Source organism: Strix aluco, chromosome 17 (assembly GCF_031877795.1).
Source record: "Strix aluco isolate bStrAlu1 chromosome 17, bStrAlu1.hap1, whole genome shotgun sequence".
NCBI lineage: Eukaryota > Metazoa > Chordata > Aves > Strigiformes > Strigidae > Strix > Strix aluco.
This window is the reverse complement of record NC_133947.1, coordinates 9,874,870-9,900,348: the sequence shown is the minus strand read 5'-3', so window position 1 is coordinate 9,900,348 and position 25,479 is coordinate 9,874,870. Positions and strand designations below refer to the sequence as shown.

The following is a 25,479-nucleotide window of genomic DNA, read 5'->3' as shown; positions in this document are numbered from 1 at the left end:
AAATAAGGAAATAAAATTACAGTTTAGACAATCTAATGTGCACCTGTATTCTCAGTTAGATGTGGTTGCCTTAATTTGATTAAATCCATTGTGGAACGACATAGAAGAGATGACTGCGTTCCAGCAATGGTTGCCAGATTATGGTGGAGAGTGTCAATGGAGTAAATTCCCTCTTGTGAGGAACTGAAGGAGTTAACGCCTCAAACATTCATCAACAGAAAAAGCCTCAAGGACAAACTGTGGCCTTTGTGGTTAGTCTAAGGAATGAATTATCTGCCTAGGGAAGCGCAGAGCGTATCGAAGGGTGCACGACTCCGCTCCCTTGCAGATGTATAGCCAAATTCCCTAGATAAGCCTCGAAGGGAGGAGACATAGACTGAATAAAATCATATGTTCAGGTTAATGACTACACTTTAATTTACGACCATAGCCTTGAAGAAGAGCTAAAAGACTAATAAGAAAGAAAACAACTGACACCAGATGGAGCTAATGACTGGAAACAAAAACTGAGGAAAAGGTAAAGGTGGAAGAGGGGGCTTGTGACCACTGATTCAACCACACAAAAGGGTTAACACACCCAAATCCCAAGGCACAGGCAGAACCCATGCTCCAGGAATACCTGCCTCTCTTTGTCTAGTATGCAAATCAGCTGATAAAATGAACTTAAAAGTCGACAGAAAACTTTGCTGTGTGTGCACCCACCACTCAAGATTACCAGACTTGAGACAACACTGGAACCTGTGGTGGTGATCCAGATTCTTTAACTCTCTTTCTCTCCCTTCCTTTTCTTTTCTTTCCTTTCTTTTCTTTCTTATAGATTTATCAATAAGAGACCACATTGCTTATTATCCTTTTCCAAGCTTAAGTTGTTTCTACTGCAAGTAAAACATTTTAACCAGTTGTTTAATGTCGTTTCACCTTAATTTAACCCAAGGGAATCACAAAACCTTTACGACTCCCTGGGCTCCTAGTCCAGGTCATAACACTTCTACAGATTATTTCCACAGATTATACCGGCTTTCAGAGAGTCCAGAATTTGATTTGGGGTGTAAGGTACCCTACCACATAGGCCAAAGGGTAAAGGGATAAAACACAATTGGGCATAAGGTTATAAGAGGAGTCTCAATTTTTGGGACTTGAAATTTAATTTTTAGTGATTCTTCTTTACTGTACGACTTCAGGTCCTTCACGTGTACTTTCTCAGTGCCTCTTTACAGGACTCATTCTGTGGAAGTTAATGGTGATAATGAAAATGTTGAGGTGCTTAGATCAGAGGCATTATAAAAATGAGGATTATGAGTATTATGAGTTCCCTTTCGGTAATTATAACTTAATCAATACAAATAATTGCAGCAGTAACTGTACTTGTGATTCTTGCTGATACTGAAATTCGTACCCGAGATGCAACAGCCCAATTTCCACTTCAGTATTTTGCGTTGCAGCAAGGAATGTAGTCGGGTTTTGCCCCCAGAAAGTGTAGGGACAAGAAAAGGGGCCACTTTTTAAAAAAAAACCGGGAGGCGCCCAGCACGGGGTGTGCGGGGCTCCCTTTCCCGGGGACGCGGGGCAGGCCCCGCCTGCAGACACCGCACACAGACGGGCCCGCGCGCACGCTGATCGCCATGACCAGTTTAGCAGCTCGCCAGAAGCCCGAAGCTGCGGTCCCCGGAGGTGGCGTTAATTTGGTTTAATTGCGGTTCGGTTTCCAGCAGCGAGGCGCGGTGACACACTCAGGACCGCCGCTCCCGGCACGGCCCCGCCCCCGCCGCCACCCGTCGCCATCGGCACCGCGGAGGGGTCGGAGGTCGTCGCGGGAAGGCGGGGCGGTGGCCCGAGTCACGTGACGGTGCCAATATGGCGGCGCCGTGGCGGCGGCGCGGTGGCGCCCGCTGAGGGAGGTGCGTCTCTTCCGGATGATGGGGCTGCGGTGCGGCCGCAGGCTCTGAGCGCCGGCCCCGGCGACCCCCTTCTCCGCCCCGCCCCGCGGCGGGGCCGCCCCGCCATGCAGCCCCCGGCCCGCGAGCAGGACGCCCGCACCAAGAGCATGTTTGTGTCGCGGGCCCTGGAGAAGATCCTGGCGGAGAAGGAGGCGAAGCGGCCCCCGCACGGACAGCTGCGGAGAGCCTGCCAGGTGGCGCTGGGTGAGTCCGCTCGGCCCGGCCCGGCCCGGCCCGGCCCGGCTCGGCCCGCGGGGCTCCCTCGCCTGCGCCCCCTCCCCGGCCTGGGGAGGTGACGGAGGGCACCGCTGGCGGCGGGGGGCGCGGACATTCCTGCTCGCCCGGTGCGGCGGGGGTGGGAGGCGGTGTTACCTCCCCGCGCTGCGGGTCCTGTCCTCCGCCACGTCGGATCCCCGGCCGGGTGCGATCGCGTCCCGGGTCCCCCTGCTGCGAGGCTGCCGGCCGGGTCCCCGGCTGAGCTCGGGACTTTGGAGTGGGGGGAAAGTTCCCTCTCTAATCCGTGACGCGCACATGCGAGGGAGAACCCCCACGTACCTGCTTTATTAAGTTGTGGGCTCGATAGGAAAGAAAAGGGATTTGGGCTTGTCACTTTCGAGCCAATTTCGGGATGAAAGAGAAATTAAGATTAAAAGATTAGAATTAATCTTTTAAACTAGGAAATGGGCTCGTCAGGGCTCTCAACTTGCAGAGTCTCAAATCTTCCAGGGCTAGTAATCTTCTGACATCTCCAGTTCATGGTTGGACTTGCTGCAAACTCTTAGCGGTGTAGTCAGATACATACAGTATCTGTGGTGTCTTGCAGAACTGAAAATACTTTTTGTGAAGTTGGTGGGCTGATCCTGAAATCTCCTGCAAGTACAAAATGATGGAGTAGATCTCTGTGTTAAAGTTCTGAAAACATATGGTAAATCATGAAGGGGGAAAAAATAAGCTGGATAAAGCAGTATAGCTCTTACAGTTGGAGTTATCTATGGCCTTTCTTGATTTGCAAAAGTAACATATCTCTTACAGATTTGGTTGCTTTGCACCAATATTTTTCCTTTAATTTGGAAACATTTGCTGTATCCAGAATAGAAGACAGGTTGAGTCCGTAAGGAAACTGGGCAGACGCAAGTTCTGTCCAACGCACTGTGAAAGCAAGCTTGAAAAATAGCTGTCATTTTTATCTTCCTTTCCACAATCTTAACTTCTAGAAATTGGTAGGAGCTAATTGTGGTAATAGTATATCTAGAGAAAGGTAACCAGACAGAAGGGTAGTTTTTTTATTATGATTTAAAGTTGACATTGTGAGCAGCAGTATGACATGTGTCCCCCAGCAGTTAGAAACTACTTTTCCTACTTCCTTTTCCTTATTTCTTCCCCAACATGCACCCAACCCATTTAGAGGACTGCGAACCTGTTTTGCTGCTATGTAGATACATTTAGGGGGTAAGAAAGGGAACTTTCTTGAAGGATTGCTAGTGAAGGTCTTTATGTTTGCTAACACATCAAAGATTATTATTTTGGGAGAGGGGTATTGTGCAATAGTCTCCATTAGCATTTGCATGTTGGATTATAACTATTCTGTGTCTGCATATTTTAAGGTACAGTACATTTGAGGGTAGTTAATGCTTGTGATGATGGACACTTTTTTTGCTAATCTTGCTTGGAAAAAAAAAGTCTGTGTGCTTTCCTGGACTAAAGCAGAGGTCAGCATGAATAGATAACCTTCTGTTGCCCAACTGTCCTGCCCTAGCAGGGCCTTGAATACTGTACTAAAGGATCTCTGTTACATTTAGTGAATGTTGTTGCATCATTTTAAGTTCCCAACATGAATGTGGTTTATTTACATGTAATTTTTTTCCCAAACCGTTTAGGCTAAGCTCATTTTACTCAAATGAAAAAAACCAGGTTTTTTTGCATATACTCAAATTTAATTAAGCTTATACTTTATATTAACTAAGACTGTGACTCCAGTTTCAAAAGTGTTAGCTTAATTGTCAAGCCCTGTGCAATAGTAAATATACTAGGAAACGTGGGAAGAAGGTTACTTGCAGTCTGAGGAGTTCAGACCAAACGTCATAATCTGTGCGAACTGTTGTGGATGAAAGAAGCTTCAGTGTTTTGCATAATAATAAAAAAGTCCAGTTAACTCTGAGTAAAATTAATTCAGTTTGAGAGAAGTGTAAACTTAACTTTATGAAACTGGTAATTGTGTCAGCTGTTGTCTTCCTTTTTTTCTTTTTTCCATGTGGCACTTCGAATAATCCCTTTCTACCTCTTACTAAATTCCATTTGCTGTACAGTCTTATTTATGTAATGGTCTTTTTAATGGCTCCTTGAGGTGTTGTACCATTTATAAACCAGTCAACATAGACACGGGTTATGTGTAAATGATATCTGCTCTCGGTACTAGGGAAGTCTGTGATGCATCTTTTTTTCTACATAGAGAGGAACTACAGCCACCTAATGTAAATTAACCTGCAACTATTTCTACAATTTCTGCTGTAGTGGTACTGCAGTAGTGTTTCTTTTAATTACATGTGCTTTCAATTTTTGGTTTGGTGAGACACAGGATTATATTTCTAACTGTGGGAATGATGCTCTTGTCTTCTTTTACATGAGTTCTTTATTGTTTTGAATGTGTTCAACTCCGGAGCACTTAAGTAAATTACTACTGAAAATTGCTGTTATTCTTAGGTGGGAGATATAGGTATTCTTTCATTCTAATTTTAATCTGTTCTAATTTTAAACTTTTCTTACCCTTTTTTTCTCTTCCTTTCCCAGTGGTATACCTTTCACTGGACTAATACTGTGCAGTTTCAAATTGCAAAATATCTCCATGACTTTGTAGAAATGAGAAGTAACATAGGCTCAAATAGGACGTAAACACAAAAAGTATGGGAGAAAAGGAACAAAAACAGTTCCGGGTGGTGGTTTTGAAGGGGGTTTTTTGCTCTGTCCACCCCCTCCTTTGAAATATACAGTGTTAATAGTGAGTAAGCAGAGTTTGAATAGATTCCTTCATTCAGTCCCTTGCTTCATCAGTAGGTGTAACGGTTGTATCCTGTACTCTTAGTACTAGTAAGCCCCAGGAGAGATTGGGAGAAATGGAGGTTTTCAAACAGAGAAGCTGTTCTGCTCTGCTTTAGAAAACTGTGTTTTTAAGTAAACTTGTTTTCAACAGACAGCTAGTGTATTGTATAAAAATAGTCACTTAATAAGCATTTACATGGAGCTGTAGGTACACCTGGTTCTTAGTAAATCTACTAAAATAATCTCTATCCTGAAAAATTTACAGTGTAACCCAGTATGTATCACAGCAGTTCATATTGGTCTAATGCTAATTGTATGGCTGGATCTCTCATATAAACTACTACTCTTGCCCTATTAGGACTGTTTTTAATGACATACTGTGCAGCCAGCCTGGTTATGTGACCTTTGATTGCCTAGGCATGTCCACGTACATATCTTTGAGCTTTGTAAACAACAGAATTTGGTTAGGTAGCTTGTTAATGAGTTTAGAAAAAAAAATGATCTCTTAAACCATGCCTTCACTTAGTTGTGTGTTTAAGAAGTCTCTGGGTATAAATGACAGATGTCTAAAATGAGTTTGCTTTTCTTAGTTTAGTAGCCTCCTGGCTAGCATGTTTTGAGAACGCTGGGACAAAGAGGAGATAGTCTTGCTTCATTGTGGCAGGCTTTTCTAAAGGATTCTCTATAGATCAATAGAATCAATAAATGTGGGGAGTTGGGTTTTTTGATGTAGGTTTTTAAGGCTGCCTGAAATTAGGCAATGCAGTAACTTTACCGGCTTAGGGGGAGGGAAGCTTTTGCTGCTGCTTGGTGTGTTTATATTGGCACTGCTGTCCGGTGTTCTGACAAGCCATGGAAAGACATTGCTTGTGTCCTTGTGCTAACACAAGCTAGGCCATTTTCTGCACAGGAACTAGTTTGCATCCACTGAGACAAACTTGACTGTACATTAACATAAGATGCATCTAATTGCAGGCAGACAATTATTTCCTCCATATATTTTAATATATGGTTTTCAGTTCAAGCAGACTTAAACCCTCCATCTACTATGGAATGGTAGTACTCTCAGCACAAGTTTCATCCTGCTCTTATTATGGCCAGAAGTTCTGGAGGAAATTGCTGCGAGGCCTTGCTTGTTATTCCAGTTGTGTTGCCTGGTGGGAATGCTGAAAGTCTGAGTGGGCAGCACACACAGTGCCCAGAGTTGAAGATGTTTCTGACTGAAGTAGACACGGTGTATGCCGATACATTCTGGCCTTGAGGGCAGCAGGTAGCTCTAGTGCTGAAAGCACCAAGTGAGGAGTCAGTTGTGCTGTGATGACCAGACGTTGACCAAAATTCAGACTGTTCTGCAGCTGTGAAAGGGAATTGAGCTGTGCCCCTTAATCCTGTAACTGGAAGGGGAGAGTGACTGTGACAGTAGGTTTCTGGAAGCTGCCTGTGCCTGGTCAGGGCTTGGCAAGCTGCTCATGGCAACAGACTTCAATTAGGTAACAATTTCTGTTTCACTCACTTTTGGTGGTCAGACCACCAAATGAGCGCTTCAAATGTGGAGATTTCCAAACTGTTTTGATGCAATCAGTAGCAGAGGCATGCCTGTAACTTGCTTTTGTCTCCTCATTTATTCTTTTCTGACAGCACTATCTATTAAAATACTCTTGTGGTGCAGATGTTTTTATATGGCTTTAGAAAAGCCTTTATATAATAAAATTGTGGGGAACTTGGTCTGGCCTTGGTTAGATTTTCTTTTTTAAGTTTATGGAGTATTTCTGAGAGTGAATTGTCAGTGCTCTAATATGGGATACTAGTCTTATATATTTTTCCAATGCAAGATCTAATATAGCTGTCAGTAAAGATGGGCATGATCCTGTCTCATTAAGGCTAGAATCTTTGTGAAGTTTCAATTCAAAACATTTTTGCTATGCTGCTTTGCAAACAAACAGTATGGGGAGAAAGTGATCTCTCTGAAAGAAAGAGAAATTATTTCAGTAGGATATAGAGACTTGGAAAAAAATAACATTGCTTGGTTACACCCTAAATGTGGAAATGAGCTCTTCTGTAGCTAAGAATAACATATCCTAACAATGAAACCTTTTTTCGTGATTGAATTTTACAAAATAACTTTTTTATTTTCTTGGGTGGACTCATTGCTATAATATTCCTACTGTGGTTTGAATTTTTTTTTAACAAACAATTTTTCAAGTGAGGATTTTATATTTTGGACTCTTCCCCCCCCTCCAACAGACACACCCCCCCCCCCCCCCCCCCCAACAAGCCCTCCCTGTCCACATCTGACAAAATAATATGAGAGAATGAAGATGGTGTGTATGACCTTCAGCTTTCCTTCTGCCAGCAGCCAGGTGCAGTGGAAAGAAGGACGCCAAAATTGAACTGGATGAACTGAGACAAGTTTTGAGTAATAGCTGACCAGACTAGTGGACACTAAACAGGTTTCAATTTCAGCTCAAAGATCACAAAAGTTAGACTTGTGCACAAATTCTGAAGTGGCAGCTGCTGAGGAGGATTGGGAAGTGGGTAAGTGTGCAACCAAGTAAACCCCTAAAGAAAACTCACATTTACTGAGCTAGATGTATCAAATATGCTTGGGGTTTTTTTTACTATCTCTCTGATGATATTTACTTTATTGATTGGTCAGTAGGAAAAAAATTGCAGCAATTCTTTTATATGTAAAATAGCTTTCTGTTTCACATGCTGTAGAAATACCTGTGAGTATTCAAAAGGTGTCTAGTCTGACTTGACCAAAACATTATCAAATCAAGGAAGCCTTTAATTTCCAGACTAGACATATTATCATTTTTAGTGCAAGGAGGACCACTTGGCTACCTTGAGCAGTCTTTCTGCTTTGTAAAAATAAACTTAGTTCAGAGGTTGGTGAGTTTTTGCAATCATTAAAAAAACTTGTAAATCCTAGTTCTTCTACAGGGTGTCTGAAATACAGCATTGACTGTGTTATAGCTGACCACCCTGGCACCTTGCTGTACTTGGAATTCTGGCTATAGCTAAAATATGCCTTTCTCTGCCAAGACCTGGAGGCAGGACTAAGTGTTCTGAACGTGTAAAGCTACCCAGAAAACTCCTTGTTTTAAGCAGCCAGTTCTCGTAGGCAACAGGGATACACTGCTCTAATAATAAGACAGATCTAGGTAGGGACACAGTCATGGGCGAGCCCTTCAGTGTATGTTGTTCTCAGTAGCTCTGTGGATCGTAACGTGATGTTAAAGATAAGGAAATTAATAAAATCAAGAGCGCTGAATTGAACTTCTGACTAGCTATCTTGTTGATAAACCAACTGGATACTGGAATGAAGGAAACAGTGATCCAAGAAGTGCTGTTGAGTTAAGATTTACATTGTCTGTTTGGCATGGGAAAACTTGGCTATTTCTTAATCAGCAGTCTGTTCTGTTGACTCTCCTTACCAGTTGAAGCCTGAAATATGAGGGGATGACTATGCTGGTTTGCATTGTCACGGAGCTGCAAAGTTACTTCTAATTCTGAACTCCCAGGCACTGGGGCTATGCGCTTGGCTCAGTTTGTTGCCGTGCCACTGGTTTGTGCAATACGGTCAAGTGAAAATTGTCTCTCCTTTAAAACTACTGGACACAATTATCTGCATGATGGACTTAATTAGAAAATGGTGTGCTTCTGAACAGAGCCATGATGCACTTGTGGGCCTGTGACTCTTAATTTTTTTCTGTTGTCTGTTCTTTTGTTGACTATAGGGTGGATAATAATACTTCAGTTCTTGTCACATCATTTCTTGCTAATGCATGTCAGACTGACTTTCATTAATGAGAGAATGTGGAAGATAGAATAGCCAGTCCCAGTCCTGGATGTAGCTTATCACTCACAGCTTGTAATTATACAGGTTTCCTCTGCATTTTGTTTCCATTTTCCCTATAAAATAGGAGTAGTAATACTACAAAATAGACATACTCTGCCAAGATTAATGCTTGTAATGTTGAGCAGTAGGACTGTGCAAAAACCTGCAGTATGTGTTTGTTGCAGTCCTTGTTTGTTAGTATGCTTTGTGTATTGATGAGTGTGAGACAGAAGAAATTATTGAGGTTCACAAACAGCACTGAAATAATCCGAACTGTGAACATCCCAAACAATGGTGCCTCTCCAGAGTTGTGGAGAACAAGTATTGAGTGAATGAGCTGTTTCTGGTAACTTTGCAATTGAAGAAATTTTTGTAGGCCTGATAATTTGCAGGCACATTAAGATGGGGTGGGATGGACAGCATTCCACGTGGTGTTACAAATGATTGTAGCTGTGCAGCCTTACTGTGTGTGCTATTTTTGATATTTTTTTTTGTCTGTGTTCACAGTATGCACTTATGCAGTGTCTGGGGTAGTGCAGTTCTGGTCTGTATTGTGCATCGTGGTGAGGTGTTAGAAATCCTCAGGAAGCCATACTAGGATCTTTGTGATTTGCTGCTGTATACAAGAGAAATGAGAAAGAAACTTTTTTTTTTAATGTATTTACTTTTATGAAAAGCTTCCTAAAAGTGTCATTAAAAAAAAAAAAAAGAAAAAGCTCTGCCGGCAAAATGACAGCATGCATTTATCTCTTGGGAGTTTGTTCAGCTGATGTCATACTGGGAAGTTTAACAAAAGCAGGTTAACTAGTATTGTAGTTAACAGGAAGGTCTGATGCGTTGAACTAATGGTTTATGCAGTGGCTTAAAGACTTTTGCAGACCTGAGCTCTCTATGATGCAGACTGACTCTTGAATAAAAACTGCATACTATACCTGTGTTTTCTAAAGATATCTTTTGTTAAGAATGTTTGGAAAAACTACCTTTTTCATGTAGAAGTTGAGATATGCCTTCCAATAAACAGTGTAACTGTCTGATCTCTGAAGCTGAAGATATTATAGAAACGGAATAGCAAATACTGAAGTATAAGACTTATGGTTTGAAAAAGCTTTGCTTTATTACATTTTCCCTATTTGTGTTATTGATAACGATAACTTATGCTGTGTGTTAAACACGTTGAATTTTTTTCTTTCTTCCAGATGAAATAAAAACGGAGCTGGAAAAGCAAAGGTAAATTAATTTCTGTAAACTGTGGCAGAAAACAGCAAGTGGAATAATTTGATAGCAGAAATGTAAGAGTGTATATACATTACAGCAATGAATTTGTGAATACCCAGTTACACACCTTCTGCCAAAAACATGATATGGCCCATGTGTTCCAATTACAGAATGTTTGTGGGTATGGGTACTCAAGCCATAATTGCCTCTGAATTTCACTATGAAAAAATTGCAAAACTTCTAAAACGTGCTAGTTTTTCACTTCCTTTTACTGGGCTTAATATAGCCTGATAGGAAATCATAAAGAACAGTAGGTTTCCTCTGTTTTATAGTATATGCTCTTAGCAACCTAGATCAAGAATACCAATTTAAATCCAAATTTTAAAACACTTTTCCAGCAGTGTGCTGTAATTTAAAATGAGCCCTGAATATGTTTTTCTTTGCTTGGTATTCCTCATATGGGCCCTGTTTAGTTAATTTGAAATAACTTTGATAGATTTATCATCCAAGTTGTGTGGGAGTTCCCCAGTATTTCAGGTAACAGAACAGTGTTGGAGTGTAGTGAGGGAAGAGTTAAGTTGAAGAATATGTGAAAAAGACCAGATGCAATATCGATTTTTAAAGAAAATTGAACTTTAAGAAAGTATGTGTGAGAGAAACTTGCATTACATTTGTATGCTGCTGTGTACCATTCAGCTTTAAATTTAGAAAAGGAGGAAGTGTAGTTTGCTGTGATACACGTGTTTAGAAAAATTAATAACTCTTCTTATGTGACCTAGAGAAGGCACTGCTGCTCCACCAAAAGCAAACTTCATTGAAGCAGATAAATATTTCCTTCCATTTGAACTGGCCTGCCAGTCAAAGTCTCCACGCATTGTCAGTACTTCACTGGATTGTTTACAGGTAACTCTTCTGTTTAAACTTGGACAGAGTGAAATGGAGAAACATGCGGTTACAAAATCTTTTGTGCTGTTGGCATCCTTAGAGTCAAGAAATAATACTGTCCTGAGTGCACAGAGCTGTGAAGATGCTCACTATGGCTACCTAGGCATATAAACCATGTGTAATAGCTTACTGTTGGACTTGGCTGAAAGTACATCTTGTCAAAGCCAGAAATATGTGTGTGTTGTTTTATAGTGAAGTAAGCCTTTATTGAAGCTCATGAATGCTTACATTATTCAGTAAAGATGATTTGTCTGCGATGCTCTAAAAGGAGTATTTACCATGGTGTTTCTTGCAGTGCTGATGTGATGGGAGGTCAGACTCTGGAATCTTTCTACCTTGTTCCTTCTTAGATTCTTACAGAAAAAATGAATGCAATTTCAGGGCAGAACCTTTCTGTTGTGAATAGGTACAAAGATTGATGTTTAAAATATTTTGTCTGGTTATGGTAGGAAGTGATCTGTGTGGAAAAAGCTTATGTATCCACTTAATAAATCTGTTTTATCTAGATGTGCAAACAGTCCAAGTGTTTGGTAGCCAGACTATTGATGGTGTTAAATTTTTGTGTTAAAACTGGTTAAGTGAGGTATGCTGTCTAAAACCCTCTTTTTATGACATACTTAACTGTGTTTTAGTTAAGAGTATATGGCTGTCTAACCTGCAGTCTTTCTACCTAGAAACTCATTGCATATGGACATATCACTGGCAATGCTCCAGACAGTGGAGCTCCTGGAAAACGACTGATTGACCGAATAGTTGAAACCATTTGCAACTGCTTTCAGGGCCCTCAAACAGATGAAGGAGTACAACTGCAGATAATTAAGGTATTTTATTTGGTTCATTTTGGTGTGATATTAATTTGCTTTCTCTGTCTTTGATTTTGTAACTGAAAAAAATTTAATGCGAAGCACTACTTAAGTCCCAGTTTCTCTATTTCTTACGCTGTTAGATGTGTCGTTGAATTTGAAGAGGTTGTCATGAGGTCAAACTTGGTATGTGAAATGTATTTCCCCTTGGTCAAGCAGAACATAAGGCAGTACTTTAAGTGTTTGTCTTTCTCTCTGGGATGAACCATGGCCTGGATACTTTATCTTGCAGGCAGCTTGATGTTCATCTTCTAGGCTCAGTAATGCCCACATTCATTAGGCCAATGAATTGCTGTCAGCCTTCAACTGAAGGCACTGTAACTGGGATGCAGTGTCATGGCCCGCTGCTCTAGTCTGTCTGCTCTCATGTCCATTTTTGCAGAGACTTGCAGTGTATGTTCTTGGATGCAGTAGTATCAGTGGTGTGTGTTCTGGTTCTAAAATCTACTTGGGCTAATGTAGCTGAGGTTAGAAGTTGGTAAACCTAGTCATTTAGTTTCATGACAGTGTAGACCAGTTGGCCCCTTCACAGAAATTAGTCACAGAATATAACAACTGTTTTGTTTGGAGTTGGAATGTCTCCCTTAGTGGAAAGCTAGTTGTGATAAAACACTTTAACAGCTCCAGAGAGAACAGAGATATATGGAAGTTCTGTTAAACTGTCTTTGATTTGAAATGTCATTTCAGAGAACTAGAAGTTCTTTACAAAGTCTTACAAACAGATATATGTGTTTCATAACAAACTCACTGATTATTATGGAAGACCTGCATGAAGTATATTGCTGCCTGCTTGCTTTGATTTAATTTTTACTGTGTTACGGACTTTTTCAGGCACTCCTCACTGCAGTAACATCTCCGTATATAGAAATTCATGAAGGAACAATTCTTCAGACTGTTAGAACCTGTTACAACATCTATCTGGCCAGTAAAAATCTTATTAATCAGACAACTGCCAAAGCTACCCTTACACAGATGTTAAATGTCATTTTTACACGGATGGAAAATCAAGCTGTATGTAACTATTACTTTTGCTCATCTCAAATGTTTAGGCTTGACAAATGAACAGAAAACTTTTATTATTTTGAATGGGTCTGTCATTGTAGTTGGATGTCTATTGATTAGTAATTTTAAAAAAACGTGTCAAGTCTTGCACTGAAGCATACTGACTGATTAAAAATAAAATATCAAGCTTATTGCTGGTAACAAGGTTTCACACTAGTTTCTGCCAAATGGCTTTGTATAAACAAATAATGAGATACTTTAAAAATAAGCTTGAAGAGTATCTTTTTTAATTTGATTGGTCAAGTGATTATATTTTCACTATTCCTTCCTTGTTAACACGTGAATTCACAAAGGAACATAGGTCATCATAGACACGTGTTTTCCCTTACCATGTTTTGTGCCTTAGATTAACTTTTACACATTGGTTTTTCAAGATACAAGAATCCAGAGAAGTAGAAAAAACAAATCAGCAAAAATCCCAGTCGCCTGCAATTCAAGTGGTGTCCAAGTCTCCGAAGATGGGCCAGTTAAAACACAGCTATCAGGAGGGCAAACCCACTGCTCCTCTAAGTGCAGAATTAACGAACGGTGAGCCTGAGAGGGCAGAAAATGGAGACGTGAAGTTGGAGCAGGATCTGACTCTTTCAGCATCAGGTGAACAAGAATGGGTTGTGTCTGTTGCTTTTAGTTACAGTGTTCCTATTGGAAGATGCTCTTTTAGGCTATTTTGGGCAGAAGTGATGGGGGTTATTGGCTCAAATCATGCTTGTGTTTTCTCAGTAGTTATTCAGAGTATACAGGCCATCCTTAATTTGTCTACAACATTATAACCATTGAAGAAAGGCTCATGTTTTCTCTAGAATTCTAGTACAACTAGGTATAGTTTATGTATATAGAATTATAATGGAATTTGACTTGATTAGGTTGATAAAGGGGAGGGAAAGGAAGAAAATAATCACAGTATGTAGGAAGTGACAGAATCATTTTGAGGTAATTGAAGTCCTGTGGTAAAAATAATGTGTATTATGAAGACCTTATCATAACCATATAGTGAATCCAAATAAGAAACATAGGATATTCCAAAACTAGAAGTTCATAACAGTTGATAAATACAAGTGACAAAATTGCTGCAATAAAAATATCAGTGCTTTGTTTTAAACAATGGAAATAACATCAATGAGTATTTTTGTCTGACGTTTTGGAAGTGGCTTTAGAGGAGAACTACTAAAGAAAATCTGTAATTTTTAACCCTTCTGCCTCTTGTCATGCTTTTCCTTTCCACCTTCTTCCTAAACAAAAGGACTAAATTCAAAATTATCTCTGTGTGTTTCATTAGAGGAAACAACTGATGGAGGAAAGGAAATGGTTAAAGGCATCTTGGAAGATGTGGTCAAGTCAGCTGTAAAAGGTAGCAAAATCTTCTAAAGTAAAATAGATGCATGTGTATTGCCAAACTTTTATTCCTGTGATTATAAAAGCATGGAAGTTATTTTTTGTGACTAAATATCTTGTCAAGAACGCCTACTACAGCAGCAAGAACAGGTTTTTATTGTCTCACAATATTCTTTTGCGGGTAGGTGAGAAGCTCTAGTTTACCAGTGCTGCTTCTGTCCCACTTGGTTGTAGAGCTTCACAAAGTCATGGGATAAAAAAGCTCAGTGGGTGATTTTAATCAGTTATCCTTTTTCCCCTTTAGTGGCTGAAGAAAAGCAGGTAACAGAAACAGTTAAGGCTCTACCTGCTTTAGAGACTGCAGATACTGTTCTTTCTGGCTCTAGTAATGAAAACGTACAAACGAACGGCATTCCAGATGATGGGCAATCTGTTTCCTCCACTGATAATCTGGTAAATAACTTCATTGGATGCTAATGTATATTTAGAGAAATGTTTTTATCATGCCAAGTAATACAGTGGGATTTTGGGGAGGGAAGGGACAGAAGCTTTAATGTATGCGTCCCGCTCATGTTCAGAAAGGAAGCAGCAATTGCAATTTACGTAGATACTGAAAACAACTGTTCTAAAATTGATTATGTTGTATTTTAACACAGGGTGGGGGTGGAGGGGAAGAGTTGGTCAACATGTGTGAAAAGATCCAGATCACTTGTCCCATTCAGGTTTAGTTTAAACTTTCCCAAATGTACCCTTTTTTTAAAATCTGTAGCTGATTCTCAGAGAAGCTGTGGAATCTTCCTAATTGCTCTGTTCATTTGTCTCACTGAGGATCTAATGTGTTTCTTGCTGTCAAGGAAACAGATGTATCTGGACATCAAGCTGCTGCCAAATTTTCCCATGTTCTACAAAAGGATGCCTTCCTTGTGTTCAGGTCGTTGTGCAAGCTCTCAATGAAACCACTTGGTGATGGACCACCAGATCCCAAGTAATCAGACTGTATTTATTACACTGTCCTCTTCGGGTAGCTTTTGGAGACAGTTAAGTAGCTGCTGTATAGTAAAACAGGTATTCAAAATTCATCTGTCAGGCCCTTGTTTAGCTTGTCCAGTTCCCTTGATGAATCTAGGATTGAAACTTGCTTCAAATTATTAAACAGTTAATACTTGAGGGTTGTTTTCTGTGTTATGGGCTTATTAATCTTATCAGTTGAAGTGGCCTTGATGATAGTATTTGTGAAGTTTTTGATAGGGGAGTGGGGGAATGCGGGAATGCTTCTTGGTAGCACTGAGTTTCATCTGTTATCCTAGTCTAACATGTTCATATTCCTGGAAAACTTCCAAATTAAAATGATAGGTGTTGTCCAAAATCACTCACAGGCTGATTTCCACCCCCACCTTGAAACAAACTAAAAGAGCAGAGATTTCTTTTTGATGTGGAAGAAATGCTGTAGTGGTCATGTTGAATACAAGATTGTATTCAGAAATACAATGAAAATGTATTTAATGTTGAATTTTTTCTAGATCCCATGAATTGCGTTCTAAGATAGTGTCTCTCCAGCTTCTTCTCTCGGTACTGCAGAATGCTGGTCCAGTTTTCAGGACACATGAAATGTTCATCAATGCAATCAAGCAATATCTTTGTGTAGCGTTATCTAAAAATGGAGTCTCTTCTGTTCCTGATGTATTTGAGCTCTCTCTTGCCATCTTTCTCACGCTGCTTTCAAATTTTAAGACCCATCTAAAAATGCAGATTGAGGTGAGAGACTTTTATCTATCATTTGTATGATGGTCTAGTTTTCAAATAAAAATACTGCAATGATAAGAAGCCAGCTGGGACTTAGAAGTTAATATCTTAGTTTTGTTTGCTTACTAAACTAGTATATTACTACTGTATTTAAATTCTAATATGCATGAGATTCAAGAGAAATTACTGAATAGAAGTTAATCTCTATGTTTGACACTGTTCTAATAAATTTCAGATCGTCAAGTCCTTTTTCTCATTTATTTTGCAGGTGTTCTTCAAAGAAATCTTCCTGAATATTCTAGAAACTTCTTCAAGCTCCTTTGAACACAAATGGATGGTGATTCAGACTTTAACTAGAATTTGTGCAGGTATTTCCATTGTTGTGAAAAATAGTCACTTCCTCTGGCAGCAGATGAAAACTATTTTGAAGACAAATGCCACACACATTGTTTAAGTGTGAAAAATTGAATTTGATCCTGTAGTGCTTGGGTTAAACGTCTACATTAAGCCAATGTGCTTGATGCAACTAACTGATTTCTTTTAAAAATGCTATTATACTGAATCCTAATACTCACACTTTCTTTTATTTTCAAGATGCCCAGTGTGTAGTGGATATTTATGTTAACTATGACTGTGATTTAAATGCTGCTAATATATTTGAACGCCTAGTAAATGATTTGTCCAAAATCGCACAGGGACGAAGTGGGCATGAGTTGGGAATGACGCCTTTACAGGTAAGAAAATCAGCTTTGAAGATAAGGTACAACTTATTTTTTTTTTCTGTAAACAGTGCTGTCTCTGCATCGTTATTGATACTTCCAGTGGTTTGTGTTGTCTGTAACCTACTGATGTTACTTACTTTCTATCAGTTAGCTAATTTGCAATTGGATGCTGAAGCAGTACGATTAATTTATTTGGTGATTTTGCTGCGTTTTTGCATTGTGAGATTAGGCTTGTTGTGGGCTCTTTTGTTGGGCTGCCGTGGGAGAGAGAATCAAATGAGCCTTCCACTGCCTTGCTCAAACGACTTTCCTTCTGGGGCTTATGAACCAGCAGTACCTTCGTCTTGTGTTTGCTTTGCACAAGCCTTTTGTGCCATATCTCTAGCACAAGTATTTTATTTTTAAAGTTATACTTTCCTCATCTTTCGAGGGAGAGTGGAGTACAGACTGCTTTCAGCAAGAACAGATATTTCTGGTGTTGGCCTTGTCCTACAGCACCATTTTTCTAGCCCAGCCTAGTGGCTTTCAGGGTGGAAGTGAACTTGGTGCCAGCATTGGTCTCAGAACTGAGTGCGCCTCACACTTTCAATTAGAATTGTATATGTGCTTGCTTGATTTTCTGCCCCGCTCCCTGTGGTCCTTTAACCAGAAAATGAAAGTAAAAACCAGGACATGTTTGTCTGGGATTTTGAATAGAACTGTTTATTGTACAGCTGAGTTAGTGAGACACTGGTCTTGCTTGTGGAGAGATCTGACACTGTAGAGATTTAGTGGATGGTCACAATCATTCATACAACAAATGGGCTGTATTTAGGATTTGGTGTGTGTTGCCCCTTGGTTGTACTCATCAGCTGTGAACAGACCATCTGCTTAAAGCAGCTGGAATGTGTTCTGGTGTCAGTCTGCTTGTGGTTGCTTTTGGCCCAGATGTATTCAGCCTACATAGTCAAGGGGCAGAAACTTTGCAATAGATTTCCCCCTGACTGATGACCTTGCTAAGATTTGAATGGTGTGATGTAATGCCTCCTAAAAAACTTGTGGATATACATATATTGGATTGGTTTTTTTTGTTTTGGTGTTTATTTTTGTTTTTTTAGGAACTAAGCCTGAGGAAAAAAGGACTTGAATGTTTGGTTTCTATTTTAAAATGTATGGTAGAATGGAGCAAAGACCTTTATGTGAACCCAAATCATCAGGCTAGCTTGGGTAAGGTGGTTTCCTTACAGAAAGACTAATTTGTTTAATAAGTTTGTCCTTGTGTTTTTTCAGTGTTTAGAAGCTATTTGGAAGTGTGGATGCTAGGCTTTTACATAACGATTTGTTTATACCAATGAAGTATTTTGCAAACAATTGTTAATGCTGTTGCAGTAATAGACTCTCCATGTGTCTGGTTCAAATAACCAGGTTCTGTTTAAGAGCTCTAGCCAGGTCTTTGTCTACACTATAAAAGCTGGCTTATGTAGAACAGACGTGACAAATCTTGCAGTTACTAAGTTGAAGTGCAAGAATTTCTCCATAGCTGCTACTGCTCTCTGCCTTAGTTGGATTATTTTAGAATTGCATCAATACAGCATCTTCATGTAGACTGCCAAAAATTATACGTGGTAAAATAGGAATATTGACTCATAAATTTCTACTAAAAAGTTCTATAACTAAAAGCTTTTGACTGAACAAGATAACGTAAGTCTGTCCCTGTTCATAAATAGGTTCCTATAAACCATCTGAGCAGGAAATGGCTGAAGGTAAATGCCTTGAGAGTGGAGGGAGACGGAGTAGTGTCAGTTCCTTGGACTCCACTGTGTCGTCAGGAGTTGGAAGTGTTGGTACCCAGACTGCTGTCCCAGATGATCCTGAGCAATTTGAAGTCATCAAGCAACAAAAGGAAATAATTGAACATGGGATAGAACTGTAAGTCCACTATGACAGGAAAATAAACACAGTAGTAAAAAATCTATGTGTACAACCATATTTTTTGTTAGGGTCTTACACAGTCAAGCCTGTAGGGACCCTTGCAAATTGATCTCAATGCTGAAGTCTCTTGCCTGCTGTTGTCAAAAGCTAAGGCTGGAGGCTATTGTAGTTAAAAGGCATTCAGTAAAATCTTGGGTGGAGTGGAGGGTGGTTTCACAGCTTTCCTTTGTGCTGGTTCAGCCACACAAGAGGGGAAAGTGTGTGTATACCTAGAGAGAAATTGATTTGAGTAAGCAGGCTTAATGTTGTCGTACAGCTCTTACACCATTTGTGGTCTTTTATTGAAATACAATTTGGAGAATTCAATCATTGTCCAGCTATGCTTTACATCTTTTTCATTAATTTGAAGGTCTTTACATCTGTAAATGCTATGAAAAGGTCTTGAACAGCAACATTTTTAACATTTCTTGGAAATTCTCTAATTTTTAATATTTCCAAAGGGTCAGTTTTTAAGTGAGTTTTCCAGCAATAACTTTTAAGCTTATCAGCAACTGTGAATGTACCTTATGAGATGTAGCCTATGGTGCAATACAGTTAATACATTTGTTACATGTTCTTTGACACTTTTCTAACTAGAAAAAAAACATAGAGCTACATCACAGAATCTAGTTTTACAGAGCCCTTCTAAACCAAAAAATTTTATAGGCTGTGATGTTTTTCAATTGTATGTCTTAATTTCCCCATGTCTTTGTCTGAACAGGTTTAATAAAAAACCAAAGAGAGGGATACAATATCTACAGGAGCAGGGAATGCTTGGCACTACAGCAGAGGACATTGCACAATTTTTGCACCAAGAAGAACGCCTCTGTTCTGTAAGAGTATATGCAACCTAAGATAATTAATACTCTTGTACCTATCATTTTCCCCTGTCTTTTGATGTCTATACACACTTACTCTTTAGTTCATATTTCATTAATAGGCAACTGAAAGTGTAAGGGTTCTAATGAAGGTTCTTAATACCAATGCTACTTTCTATTTATTTGCTGTCCCAGGCTTTTTAGTAAAGTAGCTGAAGGGATTCCCCGTAAGTGGGAGCATGCGTTTTGTCTATATCTGCATTAGCGGTAGGTATCTTGCCAGCAAAGGAATATCATGTACTGCAGTGGCAAAGTGTTCTCTGCTGCATGTGAGATTGGGCACAGCTCAGCTTTCCTTGGCTCTACAGTAATGCAGATCTTGCCTTGGGGACTGAGGGAAGCAAGAATATGCAGAGTAAAGGCACTTCTAATGACGCTGGTTTCTTGTCATCCCTCTAACGGTTGCTCTGCCCGCTCAGTGAAGCGTATCGGTCTTACAAAACTGACAGCTGTGCAATTCTTGTACTATAAACTTTCTTGCAAAGCTGGCAGTTGGATTACACAGTAATAACTGTCTCTTGTGTTTTTAGACTCAAGTAGGGGAATTTCTTGGGGAAAGCAACAAGTTTAACAAGGAAGTGATGTATGCCTATGTAGACCAGCTTGATTTCTGTGGAAAAGACTTTGTCTCTGCTCTACGTATATTTCTGGAAGGTTTTCGTCTGCCAGGTGAAGCCCAGAAGATCGATAGATTAATGGAGAAGTTTGCTGCTAGATATATTGAATGCAACCAACGGTAATTCAAAACCATTATACTGAATAAGTGCCTGAAGAATAGCTGTATTGGTTGTGACCCTCAGGGGCAAGGTGCAACCCATACTCGTAGGTCAGGAACTTCTACAGGCTTGTGTGCAGAGCAGGTCTTGTTGCTCTTCTTGGTGCTGAACCTCTTCGAGCAGCTAGGCAAAATGGAAACTTTGGATAGAAAGTATCCTGATGCTGGTATTTCGTGAAATTCCAAATACTTGTTAGAAGGAATTATTGGAAGAGGGAAGCCCTGAGCATGTTAAATTGTCTCTGTATTAGCTGTTCTGTCTTTAAACAAATGTAGATCAGTCAAGTGTAAACAACAATATTAAGCAGTAGCAGTTGCTAAAATTAAAAATACATGACATAAATAGCTAATAAGGTGTTGCACCTGGTTTTGCCCGTTAGATGTTGAACAAAATGTATATATGTTGGGGGACAGCAAGAAGGAAGTGTTGCTATTGTATCTAATGCAATAAACTAGCATTGAAGTTCAGCTACATGTTCAGACTTAACTGGTTCCCATTCCTTAGTCCAGTTGCTGCATCACTGGTTTTATATAATTCCTTACGAAACCCTGGGAGTGAAAAATAAGCTGTTCTTTAGCTTTTGTAGGGTTACCCAAAGAAGGATCATGTATAATCTTTTGGGAATGTATGTGAAAAGTCCACTCATTGCTAGTTTTCAACATTGTGAAGATGCTTTTGGATTTTTTTTTTTCCCATTTTATTTGCATTTTAAAATACTTTGGGCCTTCATGCATTTCTAAAGGCTAATTTTAGCTCTCTTAGCTCTTTGGTTGAATGCATAGTACTTCTGGGTATTTTTCTTGCATGTAGAAATAGAGCTAATGGATTGAGGAATTAAGGTTCTAAACCTGTTGGGTTTTTTTCTTCCCTTAGGCAAACACTATTTGCTAGTGCTGACACTGCCTATGTTTTGGCATACTCTATTATAATGCTGACTACAGACTTGCACAGTCCACAGGTAAAAATTTTAAAAAAACCAGATTTGTAGAAGTTCAAATTTCCCTGGAACTTGCATTCAGAATCTGATACCCAACTTCCATTCTTTTTTACAGGTGAAAAATAAAATGACAAAGGATCAATACATCAAAATGAATCGGGGAATCAATGACAGTAAAGACCTGCCAGTAGAGTATTTATCCACTATCTATGAAGAAATAGAAGGAAAGAAAATTGCAATGAAAGAGACAAAAGAATACGCAATTACAACCAAATGTAGTAAACCAAGTAAGAAGGAATTAGAAACTGGAAAGACCACAGTGCTCTTGAACTATTGCAGTAACTTTTGGGATGGCATAGTGGAGTTCAGATCCCTTTTTTGAAAACATCTTTGCGCAATACAGAAATTACATTTAGAGTGGCTAAGATAGATATTTGGAATTAAACTGGCTCAGTTATTACGTAATACTGCTACTTCTGTGATGGGCACAGCTGTGTACGTGCATCTGGCACCATTGCAGAGAGGCACAGGAAACTGGTTGGGGGGGGGGGGGGGGTGGGATTTGAAACAGAAGCGTAGGGGGGAGATATAGTAGAATAACTGAAGGTGGCACTTAATTTGTAACTTAACTTCTTGTTTTCACATGCTTGTTTTGGGTAGGGAGACAAAAAAACCAATCAGTAGCATGTAGTAGGTTAGAGGCTGGTAAGTGCCATAGTCCTCCTGATAATGTTTGAAAAAGAGAAATCAGAGTTTGATATGATCTATAGTCTCCTGTCCTCTTCTAGACCAAATGAGGACTTGTGTGTGTAGTGTACACTAGAAACCAGCATCCCCAGCTGTACTCTGCTTTTACTCAGAATAGCTGGTATTAATTTAATTCAATTTAGTGAATTCTGAATCTTCAGCATAGTGGGTTTTTTCAGTGTTTTCCGTGCTATTTGCAAGTTTCCTAGGTCAAAATAGGAATGAAGTTGACTTGCTTGAAAATTGAAGTTGCAGCCTTTAGTGTAAGGGTAAAGAAACACTTAAGTTACTGATCAAGTTGGTAAGGGCTAGTTTTGTTTTGATGATGTCAGCCTAAGAAGATGAAGGATTTTTACATTTTCACTTAATAGAGTATGCCTCTCTGACTTCCAAGGATTAAGTCATTACATGTGACGTATAATAAAGGGCTGAATTAGTTATTTTGTACAGAATAAAGTCTTAAGTTGGGGTGTGGGTTTTAGTGCTGGAGTTCCTTGCTTGCAACTTTGACAGCCTTCTGAATTCTAACAGTCTGAAAGATTTTTATCTTTAGATTTATTGTAGAATCATAGAATGGTTGGAAGGGGCCTTGGGCAGGGACATTTAATTTACCAATACCTTTATTTAACGTTCTGTTATGCTCACCGCGAAGACGTGGAATATACTTTTATAAAAAAGAAACCAATGCAGCTGTGTGATGTTCCCCTTAGATGTAGCTAATGAGAAGCAGCGGAGGTTGTTGTACAACTTGGAAATGGAACAAATGGCTAAAACAGCTAAAGCCCTCATGGAGGCAGTAAGCCACGCAAAGGCTCCTTTTACTAGTGCCACTCATCTGGATCATGTCAGACCCATGTTCAAAGTGAGTATGGAGTTCTCCTTGTCTCTTCATTGCTAAGAGTTTCAAGCATGGAAAGAAAGTGGAAAATTACTTTGAAGAGTTAGGTAATGCAGCAGCTGGACTCTTTGGATATATTTGGTTTCAGTTACCTAGTGTTTTGGGCTAAAATAGTAATAGACTTCTGAACTTAGTTTCTTCCTTTCTTTAGCTTGTATGGACTCCACTGCTGGCAGCTTACAGTGTTGGCTTGCAGAACTGTGATGACACAGAAGTTGCATCCCTTTGTTTGGAAGGAATACGATGTGCAATTAGAATAGCCTGTATCTTTGGAATGCAGGTTTGTATAAGACTTAGTATGGAGCTTCCTAAGGGCAGTGCAGGCTCTGGGAGGGAGATGAAGAATTGCAAAGAACTTATACATAGAAAATCAAGTGTCTCATCTACATTCCTGAAATCATAAAATATTGTCATCCTGTTTTAGTTTGACAAGATCAAGATCTTAAAACAAGCTTTTCTTCAACTCTGCTTTCCTTTTATCGCTGAGTCTTCTATTAAAAGCATTTGCTAACTTGCCTCCTACTCTCCTTCAGATGGAAAGTGCTCTAATACTGCCAACTGTACATAGAAGGAAAATTGTGTAGGCATGCTGGACAAATAGCTTTCTCTAGCTCTTTGGGGACTTGATTACAATGCTTGTTTCTCTGTCTTGTAGCTTGAACGAGATGCTTATGTACAGGCCCTTGCTCGTTTTTCCTTGTTGACTGCCAGTTCCAGTATTACAGAAATGAAACAGAAGAACATAGATACTATTAAGACACTTATTACAGTCGCTCACACAGATGGCAACTATCTTGGGAACTCTTGGCATGAGGTAAAAACATTATTAGTTTAAGTAGTGCAACTGTGCTGTCCTCTGACAACTTGCAGGATGTTGTTGTTATACTTTCAGTCTTAATAACTGCATTATATCCCAACGTGTGTCAGAACCTCCTTCAAAATGTGGATGCAAATGCATTATTTTGTTAGCGTTTCTTATATGTATGTATGAATATATATAAAATAATACACTGCATTTTTTGGCAGACCTTATAGACACTGTGTGACCAATACTGTAATTTTTGTAGGTGCTTTTGATATGAAATTAAAACCATATTAAAATCTCATTTGACTTCAGAGAATTCATCACAGAAACTATTGCGGTTTTGTTCATGTAAACAAAAATATTCTAGCTCAAAAGTCCAGACTTGTCTGTGCGGTGTTTGGTAACATTTATACCATGATAACATGAAAAATTGAGGCTAAAGTAACTTGGGGGGGATAAGTAAGGACAGGCTGTTGGGATCATATGTATTTTCTTAAAGCATATTTTCCAGAAGCTCTTTAATCAGATTTAAATCTGTGCTGTTGTTAAAAGGGGCATTCCTGCTGTATTATGTTCTTTGGCAATAGTCTTTGGCTACGTGATAACATGAGCCAAAAGGTTCTCTAGCTGACAAATTACTTGACCTGGCTTACAGCATACTCTCACAAATGCTTGTGCCAGTCCAAGGGATGCTGCAGAGGGGGAGTAAGAAGGAAGAGATAGTCAGTTTTGTGCTGACGGCAAGGCACGATTTTGGCATTTTCACTGTCTACATTGGAACATCATTACTCAAAGTGGTAGCTGCAATAATTCAGCCTTTTCATCTCTCTGGGACTCTAGAAGATCAACTCCAAATTGTTTATTGTTTAGGAAGTTGATACTGTGAGAAGTAATAAAAAGGTTTCCTCTAGTAGTTAGAGATCCAAGTTAGATTTTTGGGTGCTGTTTATTTTTTTCTCATATTGAAATGATTCCTGGCAGCTGGTGACCTTGAATGAATCACTCAACTTACTTTCTACTTGTATTAGTAATGGTTCAGCTACATTAAAACTGTTATCATTGTCAAAGTTGTTTAAAGGTTAGAGAACCTGGGAAGTTAAAATATTAAATATAAATATGCTAGGAATAAAAATACAGTGGTGTCCAGAAACACAATGTTCAAATATTTTTGGTTTTAGATCTTGAAATGTATTAGCCAGCTGGAACTAGCACAACTTATAGGAACTGGAGTGAAAACTCGGTATTTATCTGGCTCTGGGCGTGAAAGGGAAGGAAGCATTAAAGGCTATGCATCTGGAGGGGAAGAGTTTATGGGCCTGGGATTAGGTAAGATTAATAATCTTGGACTTCACAAAGATGCACATATAAATGAAGTATGATGGCTAAGAAAGCTCAGTGTTATAAGATATTAAAATATATTTACTTGCTTCTGGGGAAGCTATATTGGATTAATGGAACTTAAAAAAATAGAACTGTGTATTGCAAGATGTATTCATAATTACCAAATCTGTTTTAACTTTGTAACTGGGTTAAGCTATTTAACAAAACTCCTCCAGATTTATTTGTTGGAATATGTTGTTGTCAAAACTGTTTTACAATACTTACTCAGTCATGGTTTTACCAGTATTACCAGTTCTTTCTTTTTATGCTCTGTTTTTAATAATAAAAACATAAGCCGTTTATCTTTAGGAGTTAATAGATGTTTCAGTGATCTGATAATTGGTTTTCCAAAGGAATTTCTTATCTCTGCATGTTGGGTTTGCTGTTCCAGTTCCTATTCCTGCAGTATGTG

The 25,479-nt window shown here is 39.3% G+C and overlaps 1 protein-coding gene across 6 annotated transcripts in view; it reads left to right on the top strand.

Annotated features, from left to right (window-relative positions):
• Window positions 1-1,855: 1,855 nt before the first annotated feature.
• ARFGEF2 (ARF guanine nucleotide exchange factor 2) overlaps window positions 1,856-25,479 on the top strand; it is a 40,166-nt gene continuing 16,542 nt past the window's right edge. For 3 of the 6 annotated variants that reach the window (XR_012625573.1, XM_074843501.1, XM_074843502.1), the window contains exons 1-22: window positions 1,856-2,141; window positions 10,011-10,041; window positions 10,809-10,932; window positions 11,649-11,795; window positions 12,669-12,848; window positions 13,274-13,493; window positions 14,176-14,247; window positions 14,536-14,684; window positions 15,086-15,216; window positions 15,752-15,986; window positions 16,243-16,342; window positions 16,569-16,708; window positions 17,794-17,902; window positions 18,403-18,604; window positions 19,368-19,479; window positions 20,055-20,260; window positions 21,174-21,258; window positions 21,353-21,524; window positions 22,695-22,846; window positions 23,034-23,162; window positions 23,538-23,696; window positions 24,866-25,013. Coding sequence is in view for 5 of the 6 variants with exons in the window: in XM_074843501.1 (XP_074699602.1) it covers window positions 2,003-2,141; window positions 10,011-10,041; window positions 10,809-10,932; window positions 11,649-11,795; window positions 12,669-12,848; window positions 13,274-13,493; window positions 14,176-14,247; window positions 14,536-14,684; window positions 15,086-15,216; window positions 15,752-15,986; window positions 16,243-16,342; window positions 16,569-16,708; window positions 17,794-17,902; window positions 18,403-18,604; window positions 19,368-19,479; window positions 20,055-20,260; window positions 21,174-21,258; window positions 21,353-21,524; window positions 22,695-22,846; window positions 23,034-23,162; window positions 23,538-23,696; window positions 24,866-25,013 (3,142 nt within the window). In the remaining variant the exon portion in view is untranslated. Of the gene's footprint in view, window positions 2,142-10,010; window positions 10,042-10,808; window positions 10,933-11,648; window positions 11,796-12,668; window positions 12,849-13,273; window positions 13,494-14,175; window positions 14,248-14,535; window positions 14,685-15,085; window positions 15,217-15,278; window positions 15,297-15,751; window positions 15,987-16,242; window positions 16,343-16,568; window positions 16,709-17,793; window positions 17,903-18,402; window positions 18,605-19,367; window positions 19,480-20,054; window positions 20,261-21,173; window positions 21,259-21,352; window positions 21,525-22,694; window positions 22,847-23,033; window positions 23,163-23,537; window positions 23,697-24,865; window positions 25,014-25,479 lie in introns of those variants that run through there. The other 3 variants (XM_074843499.1, XM_074843503.1, XM_074843504.1) reach the window with 3 other exon arrangements.